At 44.0% G+C, this 13,361-nt stretch overlaps 1 protein-coding gene across 7 annotated transcripts in view; it reads left to right on the top strand.

Moving 5' to 3' along the window:
- Positions 1-13,361, top strand: part of ZMAT3 (zinc finger matrin-type 3) — a 35,716-nt gene that overhangs the window by 3,712 nt on the left and 18,643 nt on the right. For 3 of the 7 annotated variants that reach the window (XM_039713427.1, XM_039713426.1, XM_039713431.1), the window contains exons 2-6: positions 1,548-1,873; positions 3,384-3,503; positions 5,253-5,419; positions 5,530-5,630; positions 6,617-11,994. In XM_039713427.1, the coding sequence (XP_039569361.1) occupies positions 1,604-1,873; positions 3,384-3,503; positions 5,253-5,419; positions 5,530-5,630; positions 6,617-6,828 (870 nt within the window). In that variant the 5' untranslated portion in view covers positions 1,548-1,603 and the 3' untranslated portion in view covers positions 6,829-11,994. Of the gene's footprint in view, positions 1-172; positions 267-1,547; positions 1,874-3,383; positions 3,504-5,252; positions 5,420-5,529; positions 5,631-6,616; positions 11,995-13,361 lie in introns of those variants that run through there. The other 4 variants (XM_039713429.1, XM_039713430.1, XM_039713432.1 and 1 more) reach the window with 3 other exon arrangements.

Below are 13,361 nucleotides of genomic sequence, written 5' to 3'. Positions count from 1 at the left end.
TTTAATAGTTTTAATTTTTTTCCTTACCTTTAATATTAGGAATAAGTGAACTGCTTCCAGTCTTGTACTAGAGTAAGTTTGGGTTTGAGATAAACATTTCAGAAATTATTTCGTCACTTGCATGCTTTAGTCCCATTCATTCATTTAAATTATGTTTTATTTTTCCTAACAGAACACAGATCTCTCTGGGAACAGAGATCCAAAGATAACACAGTACCTAAAATTGCAGGCTTCAACTGGGATTTTCCATAGCTTGAGTGTGGAAGGTATTTATCTTCAGCTAATTTTAGCAGATTGAAAATCCCGGAAGTTACCCCAGATAAATGCTATCTGCTTCTTCAGGTTCTTAAATGCCTTTGAAGTCCCTATTTTCAAAAGTGACTCGGGAACAAAATTCCTTGGTGGCATTTCATTTACTTTTCCCTAATTTTACACAAGTGTTGCTTTAAAATGCAGATGTGTCTCTTTATTTGCTTAAACAAATGAACAAAGCCCAGAGCATAAACATGGTTGGTGCCAGTGCAGCCCTAGCTGGGAATGATCTGCAAAGGCCAAGATAATGCTTCTCTTGATCCCAGTGTGGCACTGAACAGGATTTGTTATGATAAGAAGCTAATAAGACACGAACAAAAGTAGCTATGCCTTAATTCATAATGTCACTGCTCTGTATTATTCTAGGGATGTTCATCTGGGCTGTAGATGTGATTTATAAACTTTAATTAAATAAATCTCTCAGAACCTCTTGTTGGAAATGTGGAGCTAGTTCTAATAACTTGAATTAACTGAGAAATAATTGAATAAAGGTTAATATGAGATAAGTTCTCCATTTTGCAGAAGAAGATGTAGTTTTAAATGTTGCATTGCTTGTAGTTAGTAATGGAAATGTGAAAAATAGCTCAAGGTCATTCAAGAAGACCATGGGAGAGAGCCCTTGGGAGCTGAGTGTACAACAAGGTGTGCTCCAGCTCATTCCCATTCTTTTTGTTTTGCTGTCTTACTGGAAAAAAGCTTTTCCTCAGGAAAGTCTTTGTGAGTGTTTGAGGGATAGATGCATTTATGTATTTTGCATCTACCTATATACAATAAATCTGCTTTGAAGTAATTGGTTTCTTTGTAGATGTTCATTGCAGTAGTCTGCTGTAATATTGGTTTAGGTTTTGGAGGCTGAGCTTGTCCTTGGGCTTCCAAAGGAGGATGTGGGTAGTGGTTGTATCCCCCCAGTGACACAGCTCTATGTGCTGTGCATGGTGTATGTCCCCACTTTTGGTGGCCATGGAGCAGTGGGCAGTGTGTTGTCAGGTGCTGTGGGTGTCAGGAATCTTCACCCTCCAGGGGACCCACTTCTTATATAAGTATCTTGTAATCTGGCCCTGGTTGTCTGGGATGTTGCTGTTCCCGTGGGCGGTAAAGTGTTGCAAACTGACTTTATCCTGCTTGGCATTTTGAAAAGGCATGAAGTAGAGGCAGTGGAGTTACAGGAATTGCCCCTGGATCCTTGATGTTCCTGTTCTTGTTGCTTATTTCAGCATTTATGTCTTTCTGTCTAGATCTGAAGAAGATTCCTCCTCCTTCAGCTGTAGCATGCCCATAGTCTTCCTGGCCAATGATTCTTCTACAGCAAGCAGGACTTCTTCCTCATCCTGAGAAGCCTTCATCCCTTCCTATGTCAGTGGCTACAAGGCCAAGAGCCAGCTCACCACTGTCCCCACCAAAGTCTCTCGGACTGGGGCCTTCCTTTCATCACACACAAGAAGAGGAACTTGCCAAGGTGGTGGAGCAGGACCCTATGCTGGAGGAACTATGTAAGCCCCTGTCCTGTAAGCTTTGCAATGTCACTCTGAATTCGGCCCAGCAAGCCCAGGCTCATTACCAGGTAAGGAGAGCAGCAGGAGGCTCAGCTTTTGGGGCTGCTGCATCTGCAGCTTGTGGAGACATTCCCATGCCAGCACGAGCACTGCCAGCAGCGTTGCTGTGGTAGCACAGAGGGAAGTGTGGGCTAATGCAGGAGGACTAACTCAGCTTCTCGAGGGGGTTTTGAGTGCTGCACATGAACAGCAGCATTCAAGTTGCTCATCTGGGGCTTCCTCTGCACCACCTCATGGACTGAAACTGCTCTGTAGACATATCTTCACCCTGCTTGGATTTGCTGGTTGTCCAGACATGCTGCAGTGCTTTCATTTAAGGTGTTACTACTAGAGCTTTTTGCAAAAACACTGTCCATGGGGACAGAGAAGTGGTGACAAGATGGCATGGGTGAAAAAGCAGACACTTGTGATTTTTCTTTTGTTTTATGCAACCTGTATTTGACATCTACACTAGTTTAGTAAAATTGACCTTCTGATTCCAGACATGATTTTGTGTGGCCTGGACAGGTGTTTTTTGCAGGATCCAGCTGTGCTATTAGGAAAGGGGCTGCTGCCATGTGATTTTCAGGGTCTCCTTTCTGAGGCTGTGCACAGTACTGATCTAGTGGGGCATTTTATGCAAACACTCTCATCAGCTGGGTTGGCTCAGATCGAATTTATTTTGTTTAACCTGATCTTGTTGACTTGGCTGAAGTAGGGTAAGGACTCTTTGCATATGCTTCTTGCTGAAAGATAGAACATGTCAGTCTTGCATTACCCTATTTTCCTACACCCTCTCTGCCTAGTGCTCTGTTTGCATGAGTATTGGAGATAGTGACTTTCTCCACCAGTGAATGCAAAAGGGTGGTTGTCTATAACCTCAGGACACCAGACCCAGATTTCAGGTTCACTGTTGGGCCTGAAAAAGTGGTATCCTGCTAGTGAAGGGGTAGGTTGGGTTGGTGTTACACTTTTAACATCTTACTTCTGTAGAATTTCTGCCATGAGGGGACTGAAGTGAATTTTTACACAACTTGCCTTACTATGCATCCACAGCCACAATATGCATATACATAGTCTCATGTTATTCTATCAGGTTTTCAGAACACCAAAAACACATATGTGTTTTTCAGGAGAAAATAAAATATGAAATGGTTTTAAGTTCAATCTCATGTTTTAACTCAAGCTTGCAATCTCATGAAATCTGTGGTTTATGTTCAGGCTTATCAAAAAACTGCAAAGCAGTTGATAGTCTTAAAACACAAAATACTGGTTTTAAATAAAATGGAAATAGACTGAGAAACTAATTGTAAACTTATTGAGAAAATCAGCTGAAGGTGAGGTCCAGTCATTCTAGGTGTTGGGCATTTTGGAGAAAGGGAGGAATGCCTGCATCTCTTAAATTTGGAGCTGGGTGACAGCTCCTTTACCTGAGCTGCCACCTTCATGGGCACTTTCTCATTTCAGTCTCTGGATCCTTTGTGTTTCAGAATAAGACACTATTATTAGGACAGTGATTAATCTGGGTTATCTTTGCAGGGTAAAAACCACAGCAAGAAACTGCGGAATTACTATGCTGCCAACAGCTGTCCGGCACCTGCCAGGATGAGTAATTCTGTTGAGCCTGCCCCACCTCAGGTTGTCTCCCTTCCAACTCAGGTAAGGCATGGCATGGGGACTGACATCATGCTTGCTTGTCACCTAACCCCAGTAAGGATAACCAGATCTCAGGCTTTGAGGATTGCCACAGGAGTTGGGAAAGAATTTTCCTTGTGATGGCACAGGATGGTGGAAATGGCCCGTTGTGAGTTGTTTGCTTTCCCTTGAAGATGCAGGTATTGATCTGCCCTTGCAGCACAATGCTGGACTTCAGATGTTCTATTTCTGCCTGGCAAATACTGTGATTCCTAGGTACGTCCGATGTGCTGCTGATTGTAGCTGTGCAAGGGTAGGTATAAAACAGCATTGCTGGAATTGGATTTGGATGTGAGGGTGTGGCATCTGCTCTGCACAATCATCCCTCTGTTGTCTGAGGGAAGTCTACATGGAAAAAGTGCTTTGGTGCTCCTACACCCATTGCCCAGGGCTGTTAGCTAATTCCTCTTTTGTTGCTCCTTTTGAAGTGCTCATTCCTGTGTGCAGAGTGAATGGATTGTTCCCTCAGTGATCCAGATTAATTCTGTTTTGGGCACATTAGAGGAAAAAAGAGGTGGTTTTTGCTATCTCCTTCTAGAATTCATGCCTTGGGTTTATCATGAGATGTGACAGCTAGCCTGGCTTTTGCCTGTGACTGTGCAGGGAAGCACAGCTGGGCCACGGGGATTGAAGCTGTGCCTGTCAGTCCCCACAAGGAAAGCCTGTGCTGCCTGTAGGGAAGCAGAGAGCATTTGCAGAGTGGCAGACTGTTCCTGGCCAGGGGGAAATGTGGCCCGTTGTAAACTGGCATTGCAGTTCATGGATGTTTATCCCATGGATCAGTTCATGGGATGGGGTGGGGTCCTGCCCAGGGCATGGGGATGTGGCTGCTGTACCTGCCAGGGTATCTGGTGGTGTGGTTTTTAATGGAGAAAATGGCCCATGGCAATAAAAATACCTCTGGGGCCATGTGAGGGTTCACACTGTAAGCTAGAAATCAGAATTGTGTGTCTCTAAGTTTGAGCAATATCAAAGGAGATGTGAAAGAATGTTGACTTGTCAAGTGCTGCAGTGACATGGCTGCATGAATCACTGCTGCTGCACTGTTTACAAAACACTTTTCCCTGGATGTTACGTGCTGAGGAGGGATGGTTCCTGCCTGGATCACTCTATGTGGTCTGACTCCAGACACATGAAGGTGTCCTTCACATAGCAGGAGCTACTCATGTGAGACTGGGTCCTTCCTTTGAAGTCTGGATCCAGGTGTCCTCCTACCTGAAGGTTAAGGATCAGAGGTTTGGCAGCTTTGCTATTGTTTTTTTTTTCCCTCTTGCTGTTGTCAGGGAGCTGTGTAAAGACAGGGTACTGTGCAGAGATTAGGTGGACTGTAAATAGGAGAGAGAAACACTTCTGCCTTTCAGTGGGTGTTCCTCAGAGTGAAAGTCACTGCTCATCAGCTCCCAGCAGCTAGGAGTTAAATCATTGCTGTGATGTAAACAAGCCTCTGTGGCTGTTGCAGAGCTATTTGTTCAGATTGCTTTTCTCTCCACCTCAGGCCAGGAATTTGCAGGCTCTCCTGGAGGCAAGGCAGGAAGGATGAATTTCTTGTAAGAACACTTTGGGGACAGCTTGAGAGTGTCCTAATCCACGGGCTTTAATTCCAGCTCTCCTGCTGTCTGATGAGGACGGCAGTGGCCTCGGTCCCTGTGATTGCACTATTTCAGCGATTTAACCTTCTTGTCTTTCACATGCTTTCTCCCCCTTTGCTGCTAGATGGGATCCAGTAAGCCAGGTGGCAGAGTGATCTTGGCTACAGAGAATGATTACTGCAAGCTTTGTGATGCCTCATTTAGTTCTCCGGCTGTGGCACAGGCTCACTACCAAGGGAAGAATCACGCCAAGCGGCTGCGTCTTGCAGAGGCACAGAATAACTCATTCTCGTAGGTATTGTTCAACCTCATCTCAGGCTGAAAGCGTGTGGCAGTGTCCCTGGCAGTCCTTTTGTCAGAAAACTCTGAATTGCAGCTGTTCATATTTGTTTAATCTGCAGGGATGCCTCAGAACTAGGCAAACGAAGGGCAAGGAAAGAAGGGAATGAATATAAGATGATGCAGAACAGAAGAAACACGTATGCGGTTCAGAACAACACAGGTAACTTGGAGCTTGCATCTATTCTGCAGTTGGAATAGTAATTAATAATAAATAGGCTTGTTTATCTTCTGTTTCTGAGGTCTGTTTTAGCAGAGTGAGTTTGTAAAAGGAGCTGGTCCAAGCTCTGCTGATCCTTCATATCTGCATGGGTTTTTTTCCCAGCTGCTAAAGTTGCTTTGTTTTGTCAGCCTGCTTGTTAGTTCTTTTTCTCAGTTTGTAACTTAATTTACCATCTGCCTGTCTCTAAGGCTGCTCTAAGTGGTGACAGTTTTCCTGCTTTATTTTCTTGGCAGGTGGCCAGGTGCTTTGACTCCTACTGTGGCACATCAATCTGTACTTGCACTCCCATGACCAGAATGAGAGAGCATGTTAGCCTCCCTCTAAGACCATCTGTTCCTAGCATAGAGTCCCTTCCTCAGGTGTTAGATACTAACTTTGCCTCTTTACTATGATTTAAAGAGTGTATTACAGCCTCCAGCAGGGCATCTATTTCTCTTTTTCATTTTAAGTTGTTTTACAAGCACACATTAGCTGAAACTCTGATTCCTGGTGAGGCTTGGTTTAATCATGTCATTCTAATCACTGTTATGTGGAAAAGATAAATATTTTCAAGCTCCATTTTGTGAGCTTTAAACTGAGGCAGCTTATTCTAATCAAAAGACTTTTTGTTCCAGTGCTGGAATTAGATGGTTAACAAAAAAAAAAAAAAGATAATTTATTAATTCTTAAATTATTACATTCCTGATTTTCAGTAAGACTGGGGCATTAAGCCGACTCTACTATTTTATAAAATTCCAAGTGCTGCACCTCTGTAAATCTGGAAATCAGCAGAGCAGTTGTGAGGAAAATAAAGCTTGACTCTGATCTGTTAAAGAAGCAAATCTCTGTCTGCTTTTCAGTCATTCATTTGACTTAGGCATTGTCACTGAGCCGCCTGAAGCTTTGATTTCTTACAGGTAACCCAGGCTTTTCTGTTGGCTCCCCAGGTCCCTACTTCAACCCGCGCTCGCGCCAGCGGATCCCCCGTGACCTGGCCATGTGTGTGACGCCCAGCGGCCAGTTCTACTGCTCCATGTGCAACGCGGGCGCCAGCGAGGAGCTGGAGTTCAGGCAGCACCTGGAGAGCAAGCAGCACAAGAGCAAAGTGTCCGAGCAGCGCTACAGGAACGAGATGGAGAACCTGGGCTACGTCCAATGACGCGCCACCCTCGGTAGTAGTTTGCAACTAGAGCAGCTTGTCTCTCGCCTGCTGTTTGCCACATGCCCTGCTTTGTGCTCCATTGGGTAGGAGTATGCTCTCGAGCTGTACATGTAACACCTGCAAACTTACTGGTATGGTTAGGTTTTTTTTCTATCATAGTCGGCAGGATGACGCTGTGCAGGACATGAAGTGTTTTTGGTGTTTGTTCGCTAATTATCTAAGGCTCTTCGTTGTGTTGAGTGGCAGGGAGGAACTGTGTCTTCTCCCCAGCCTTCTGCATGAATATGCAAAGCCCAAGAAGTGCTGGAAACTTCTGTGGTCCTACCACATGGGTGGACTGTGTGCAAAGCCCACTCCCCTCTTGGCACACCACAGAGCAGTGCTCCAGAATGCTTCCCTACAGCAGACTGAATCTCCGGGCAGCTTGTAAAAGAGGGGAAGGAGTAGGGCCTGTGAATGTGTGAATTAGGTGGTGTACTTGTCCACACTTTGCTGCTTCTGGCCCCCATTACAGTCCAGAATAGGTTCTTTCCACATCTTTGTAGAAAGGCTCTGCATACCTCTTCTCCTTGGAGGATCTTGCCTCTTACTGCTTCCTCTGCGATGCAGATTCCATTCTGAACGTCTGACATAGATTTCAGCTGATTAGCCCCATTCAGAAATACTCTTCTAATCTTGATGTTGTTGCCTGGACACCTTAATATACCATGGGTGTAGCTCATCTCCCTGAGGAGAATCTCTGGGGATCTCAGTGGCTTGATGAAGTGAACTGGAAAGCAAACCTGCTCAGGTGAGATGTGCTGTGCTCTGATTCTGCCTTAGACTGAGTCAGGTTGAGAATAGGTGGAAGGAGCTCTCAGCTGTGATTTCTTTGCATGTTGATGTACAAGAGAGCAAGAGTTGGTCTCTGGCCTGCAGTCCTTGCTCTGGAAGAGGAGGGAGGGCTGCCTGGGTAGCAGATACTGGAGTGTCCCACTTCCATGCCATTCCCTAGGCAAAGCCTAATGGGTGTTTATGGAGCAAAGATGAAACTTCTAGCTTTGAACTAGAACTACCAATATTGGTTGACTTCAACCCCCCTCTGCCCCTTCTTTCTTTTTCCATCTCAGGATGGGTTTTAATTCCATTCCTTGATGTATACTTGACTGTTCTAGGGACCTTCAAAAAATCCAAAGTTATGTAGGATTTAAATGTGAGGGTGATGATTGTTTGAGTAACAGATTTTTGGCCTCACGGAAGTATTCAAGAAACTTGTTAAGCAACTTTTGAACTGTAGACAAACTCAGAAGGTGTGTGTGTGTTTGTTTTGATATTCCTTAGCAAAAGTAGGAAGGGGAAAAAGAGCAGAAGTAGGGCTGTCAATTATTCTTCTGCTTGTTTGGGTAGATATGAGGAGCTGTGATTGGAGTCTAGTTCACAGTGTCATTAAAACATGGTCTCCAGTGGCAAGAGCAGCATGTAGGTGGCTTTTGTTGGACCTGATCCCCTACTGTGCTGCTGGAACTGTGCACTGGTGTAGCTCCACTGACTTCAGTGGCAGGTGCAGAGAGAGGGTCCAGGAAGCACCATGGCTCATCTCTCACCCCTCTTCAGGCAGCTGGAATTAGATGCAGCTCCATTAGTTTCAGTAGGATTTTAGCAGGGATGAATTGTACCTAGTGCATAGTGTTGAAGGTAGCTCCCCGCCTCCTTTTATTGCCATTCTGATCCTGCCTCTTGCATTCCAGAAGGACTTTCTGCTTGCCTTAAAAAATGAAGAATGAGTAACAAAAAAAATCCAAATAGTCTTTATTCATCTTCCTAGTCCACCTTCAAAAGGTCTGTTGCACTTGGCTGCTCCTCAGAAATTGACTATTGTTTTCTTCAGCTCCCTGGGTGAACATCAGGGAGCCATACAACCTGAATGCAGCTTTCCTAAATCCAGGCAAGGTGAGTGCTTGCAAAGTAGTTGAAAACAAACCCCTAGATCATTCTATGCTGATCCTTGCCCTGCAGATAGAGGCAGAGGCATAGGTGTCCTCATGAATGGGATTCCTTCTCCTCCTTTGTGCAAAACTCAGTTAAATGGGGTTTGTGCCCTGGAGCAGGTGAGAAAGTAGAACAGGTGCCCAGGTTGTAGAGCACTCACTGAGCAGTTCTGACAGCTTTGTAAGTCTGTTTCTTCTGTGCTTTCCTGCCTCTGCCTCACCCTCTGTGTAGCTTTGAAGAACATTTGCCTTTCCAGAATCTCTCATAGGCCTTTTCCCCCTCATCAGTTGTATTGACAGAAGGGCTCTGGTTTTCTCTTTGTGTCCTGTCCTTAGTTTAGCCACTCTGACACCACTGTCCAGAGGGACAGAGGGAATTAGATGAGCCTTACCACAATGTGCTTCAGCACAGTGATCCCTGCATCATGGTTAAACATCCCTCTGGCTGTAAATTAAAGCATGGCATTTCCTACAGGCTGCAATTAGTAGCAGAAAAACAACCCTTGGTGAAGTATGAGCTGGAGGAGCTGTAGGTACTGCTGCTGTCTGGCTTATTGCTAGGGATGAAGAGGCATTTTTGCTTGCTTTCACATGCCCCAAAAATCAGCTGTTCTCCATTTAGCTTTGGTTACTGCTCCTACTCCCAGCCCAGCCATCTGCTACTCATTTGGCATTTCCAGTGACTGCTGGAGGTGTCAAAACCTGGTTTGCTCCAGCTGTGCAGACGTGCCACAGCCCAGCCATGTGCTGGTGCTTTTGGGAGGGTGTGTGAGGCATGTGCAGGGGGCTGTTCTTGCAGGCTCCTCTGGTTTGGAGTGGTGGCTTCAGTCTGCCCTGAGGAGAGAAGCCTGAATTTGCTTTGTTCTGTTCAAGGCAGTGCAAGTGAATGTGATCATCCTGGTGATTTCAGAGTGGTGGCTTGTAGAGCAGGTGTACAGCAGGCCGTGGGACTCAAGTGACAAGGCAGGACAGATTTCCTCCACGGAAGGAAAGATGTCTTGCTGGGAGAAGCAGCTGAGACTCACTTTGCCCCAGTGCTCTGTTGTGGCCCTTCCTGCAAGCTACCAAAGCTTTCCTCTCCTTCTTCAGCATTGCTTAATGGCTTGTGGTCTTCCCACTCCGCTTTCAGCATAGGAAGTTACTGACTGCAAAGAGAAAACACCCAACCTCCCCATTATCCTTAGGGTTCAGGACAATCCAAACTCACACTTGTCAGCATTAGATGCTGAGTAGATCATGATTTTACTTCTTTTTGTGAAAGGTGTTCTCCAAACCACTGTTCAAATAATACTGAAAACACGTTCTGGGCAAACCCTTTTGGTGTGGGTGGGCTGGGGAGAACACTGTACAGCTGAAGTGCCATTTTCCAGACCAAATCACTCTTTTTCTCATGTTAAACCAAGTACCAAACCCAAGAAACAGGACTTCTGTGAAGCTGTCACATTGGCCAGTAGGTTAATGACCTTTGCTGCTAGAAACAAAATGTAAATCAATATGTTCATATTTATTTTACTCTGCTGACCACTAATTGATTTGTTAATATTTAAGGCATTATGCTGTAGGTTGTTTTTAAGTGGAAAAATTCTACATCGCACTTTGCTTTTGGATCAGAACGATTATTTATTGTATTTGTGAAAATGTTTTTCCTCCCACATAGCTATTGTTTTCTTTCCCTTGATGCAAAAAACCCAACAAAACCCAAACAGCAAAACCCACCCCAAATCCCTCCAACCAAATCTGACCCGTGGATCTTTGTTTCTTTCCATGCTAAACAAAATGGGGATTTCCTTGCAACTTGTTATTAAATGTCAATTTCCAATTCCTTTTTCCTCAAATGATTCCTTTGCTAACTCGGGATGTTATTTTTAGAGACACAAAGTTCATGCCTCATTTAAACATTCATTTCTTTTAAGGCAAGGAAGTAAACCATGTGGAATCCATGAATTTGTGAGGAGTATGAAAGTGATACTATTTTGTTTGTATTAGGCTTTAGCTTTTGTTTTGCATTCTGCACTAATAAGTAAATCTGTTATAATCTTGCCTAACATTGGTCTATTTTTGACTTTTTGCTTTCTTCATGCACATTGAAAGGAACCCTGAAAACTTCTGTGGAGTTGCTTAGGATGGTCATCAGTGTAACAAAAAGCAGATTTTTTTCTGTAAAGCTGCTTATTTCCTTTCCTGGATGCCCATTATAGGGCATTAGAAGGGAAAGCTATTGCCATAAGCATGGATTCATATTTTAGCTTACTAATGCTTGATGTCCCTTTGCTACATTACTTAAGTGATGCTCTCACTGTAACCAATGGGAATCTTGCCTGGGTCAGGAATAAATGAAATACCCAAGGCAAAGATATTATGTTGGCTGGGGCCAGGCAAGGTACATTGCTAAGTTTGTCTTTTACTCCTCCATTTGGATTACAACACTCTTATGGTTTTGCTTTTTGAGGACCATTTATCTGGTTCTGTAAGGATTTGGTCTTGCTCCAGCTAAAATAGTTTGAAGTACCTTGACTGTAGCTGAGTTAGGAGCAAGGCTTGAAAACCTTCAGGAATTTCTCACTGCTGATGGTTTATATGTGTTTTTTGTTTTGTGATTTATTTTTTAATTTTACAACCACATATACAAGGATGCTCTGGATGAGATGGAGATCTCTTGCTGATTATGGAAAAACAAATGCCATGGTTGCCAAAGGATAACAGAAAATGGAGAAATATGGACCTGGTTTCTTTGAAGCTAGCGGCTAAGCTTCTTTTATTTTGAGCTGGGCTTACCACGTGCATAAAGTTGGAAAGGAAAATAAAATCCACTTTGAAATAAATGTGGTCAAACAGTAGTTCTGGGAATCTCTCCTTTAAAAAATGTATCACAGCTAAAATTGCATCGGCTTACCTGAAATATCTGCAGGTAAAGACAGAATTGAATTTTTAAAAGTAAAATCACTTTTTCAGTTTGTATTTTGCAGGGGAAAAATTACTTGATTTAATATCCTTCTGCATCTGTCCAGCAAAACCACTTGCAAGTGCTTTGAACATGTTTCATCTAGAGCCTTCTTGTCAGGTTGTTTTGTACATTTTTCCTTACTTCCTTTATATTGTACTGACCCCCGTGAGGGAATACTTGATGAAAATGAATTTTTTTTTCTTCTTCATTATGTAATAAACCATATTGCTCTTACCATTGCACAGCCCTGATGTTTGGTATTGCTACTGCTCATGGCTGGACTGGGAGTGACAGAGTTAGCTCAGCACTGAGTGCAGCTACATGAACATGTTTTCACACACTGATAAAGGAGTATAATTCAAGGCAGAATTTGTTACTCTGGAGGAGGGTCAGTGTACTTCCAGCTGTTGCTGAAAGCCAGCTTAGAGCTGTCTTGGCTTTGGGAGTGCTCAGATCTGGCAGGATGGGAGCCAGGAGGGACACAAAAGGCTCTGTCTCTGTCTGTGCTTTCCTCTTGAGTGGACATCACAAACTCTGCAACAGCCCCAGGCTGAACCACGGACTGGCTTTCAACTCTGGCTGTGAAAAGGTGGGGACAAGCTGAGCCTGATACTTACATTTGCACATTTTTTTACCAGAGTGCTGTTTCCCCCTTTCATTACTTGAGGGCTCCAGAAGAGCATATGCTTGTGCAGCATAAATGACTTTCCAAACCAAAAGGACGTTGTGAGTGGAGCCTTGGAAGCAGAGAAAATCTGGGTTTTTTGAGTTCAGCTCAGGTGAGAGCAAAGCTCAGCCCTTCTGTGGTGCTGTAGCTGTATGTTGGTGCAGTGAGGGCAGTGCCCTGGGTGGGGGCACACCAAAGGCATTTGGGGTGTGACTGCTGTTGGGGCACGGATCTGGGTGTGAAAGCAGCTGTGAACAGGGATGTGTCCCTCTTATTCCAGGCATTCAGCCCTTACAGAGAACACTGACACTGGTGGAATTATCCTGATTTACCTTTTGGGATGAGAGCTGCCTCTGTGCTTAGGTGACTTCTGTGCTAATGTGAAATGCTGGAGGCTTTATGTGTTCTCTCTTCCAGTACGGGATGAGAGCTGCCTCTGTGCTTAGGTGACTTCTTCTATGCTAACAGTGAAATGCTGGAGGCTTTGTGTTCTCTCTTCCAGTAAATAGAGTCATAAAAACTTGTAAGTGCAGTTTAATGTTAAATCTCACCCCAGCCCTTCACTGTTTATGTTTATCCAGGCTGTGTTTGGTCATCCTGGAAACCAAACCCCTACAAAGCAGCACATCCCCATGATCAGATTTCTCTGGTAAAGCACTGCCTTTTTAATACTTGCATGTGGTAATTGTATTTTATACCAATTCTACAGCAATTTGGTACAGCCAAAAACCATAGTGATACCTAGGCTACCTAACTAAGAGTTGCAGGCATTTGCTGAATTACTCAGTATATAAAATACTATAAAAAAAGATGAAAATCATTGATTAAGTGTGTAATTTGAAAGCATAATTAGCCCTCCATCGGCTTCTACAATTACCCGGTGTCTAAGGATTTCACATTGTTGTCCTGTAACATGTTACAATTGAGGAAGTAAAATTTGGGGGGAAAATTA

Source organism: Passer montanus, unplaced genomic scaffold (genome assembly GCF_014805655.1).
Source record: "Passer montanus isolate IOZ18808 unplaced genomic scaffold, ASM1480565v1 scaffold29, whole genome shotgun sequence".
NCBI classification, from domain to species: Eukaryota; Metazoa; Chordata; class Aves; order Passeriformes; family Passeridae; genus Passer; species Passer montanus.
Note: the sequence above shows the minus strand (reverse complement) of the source record. Positions and strands in the feature narration are given on the sequence as shown.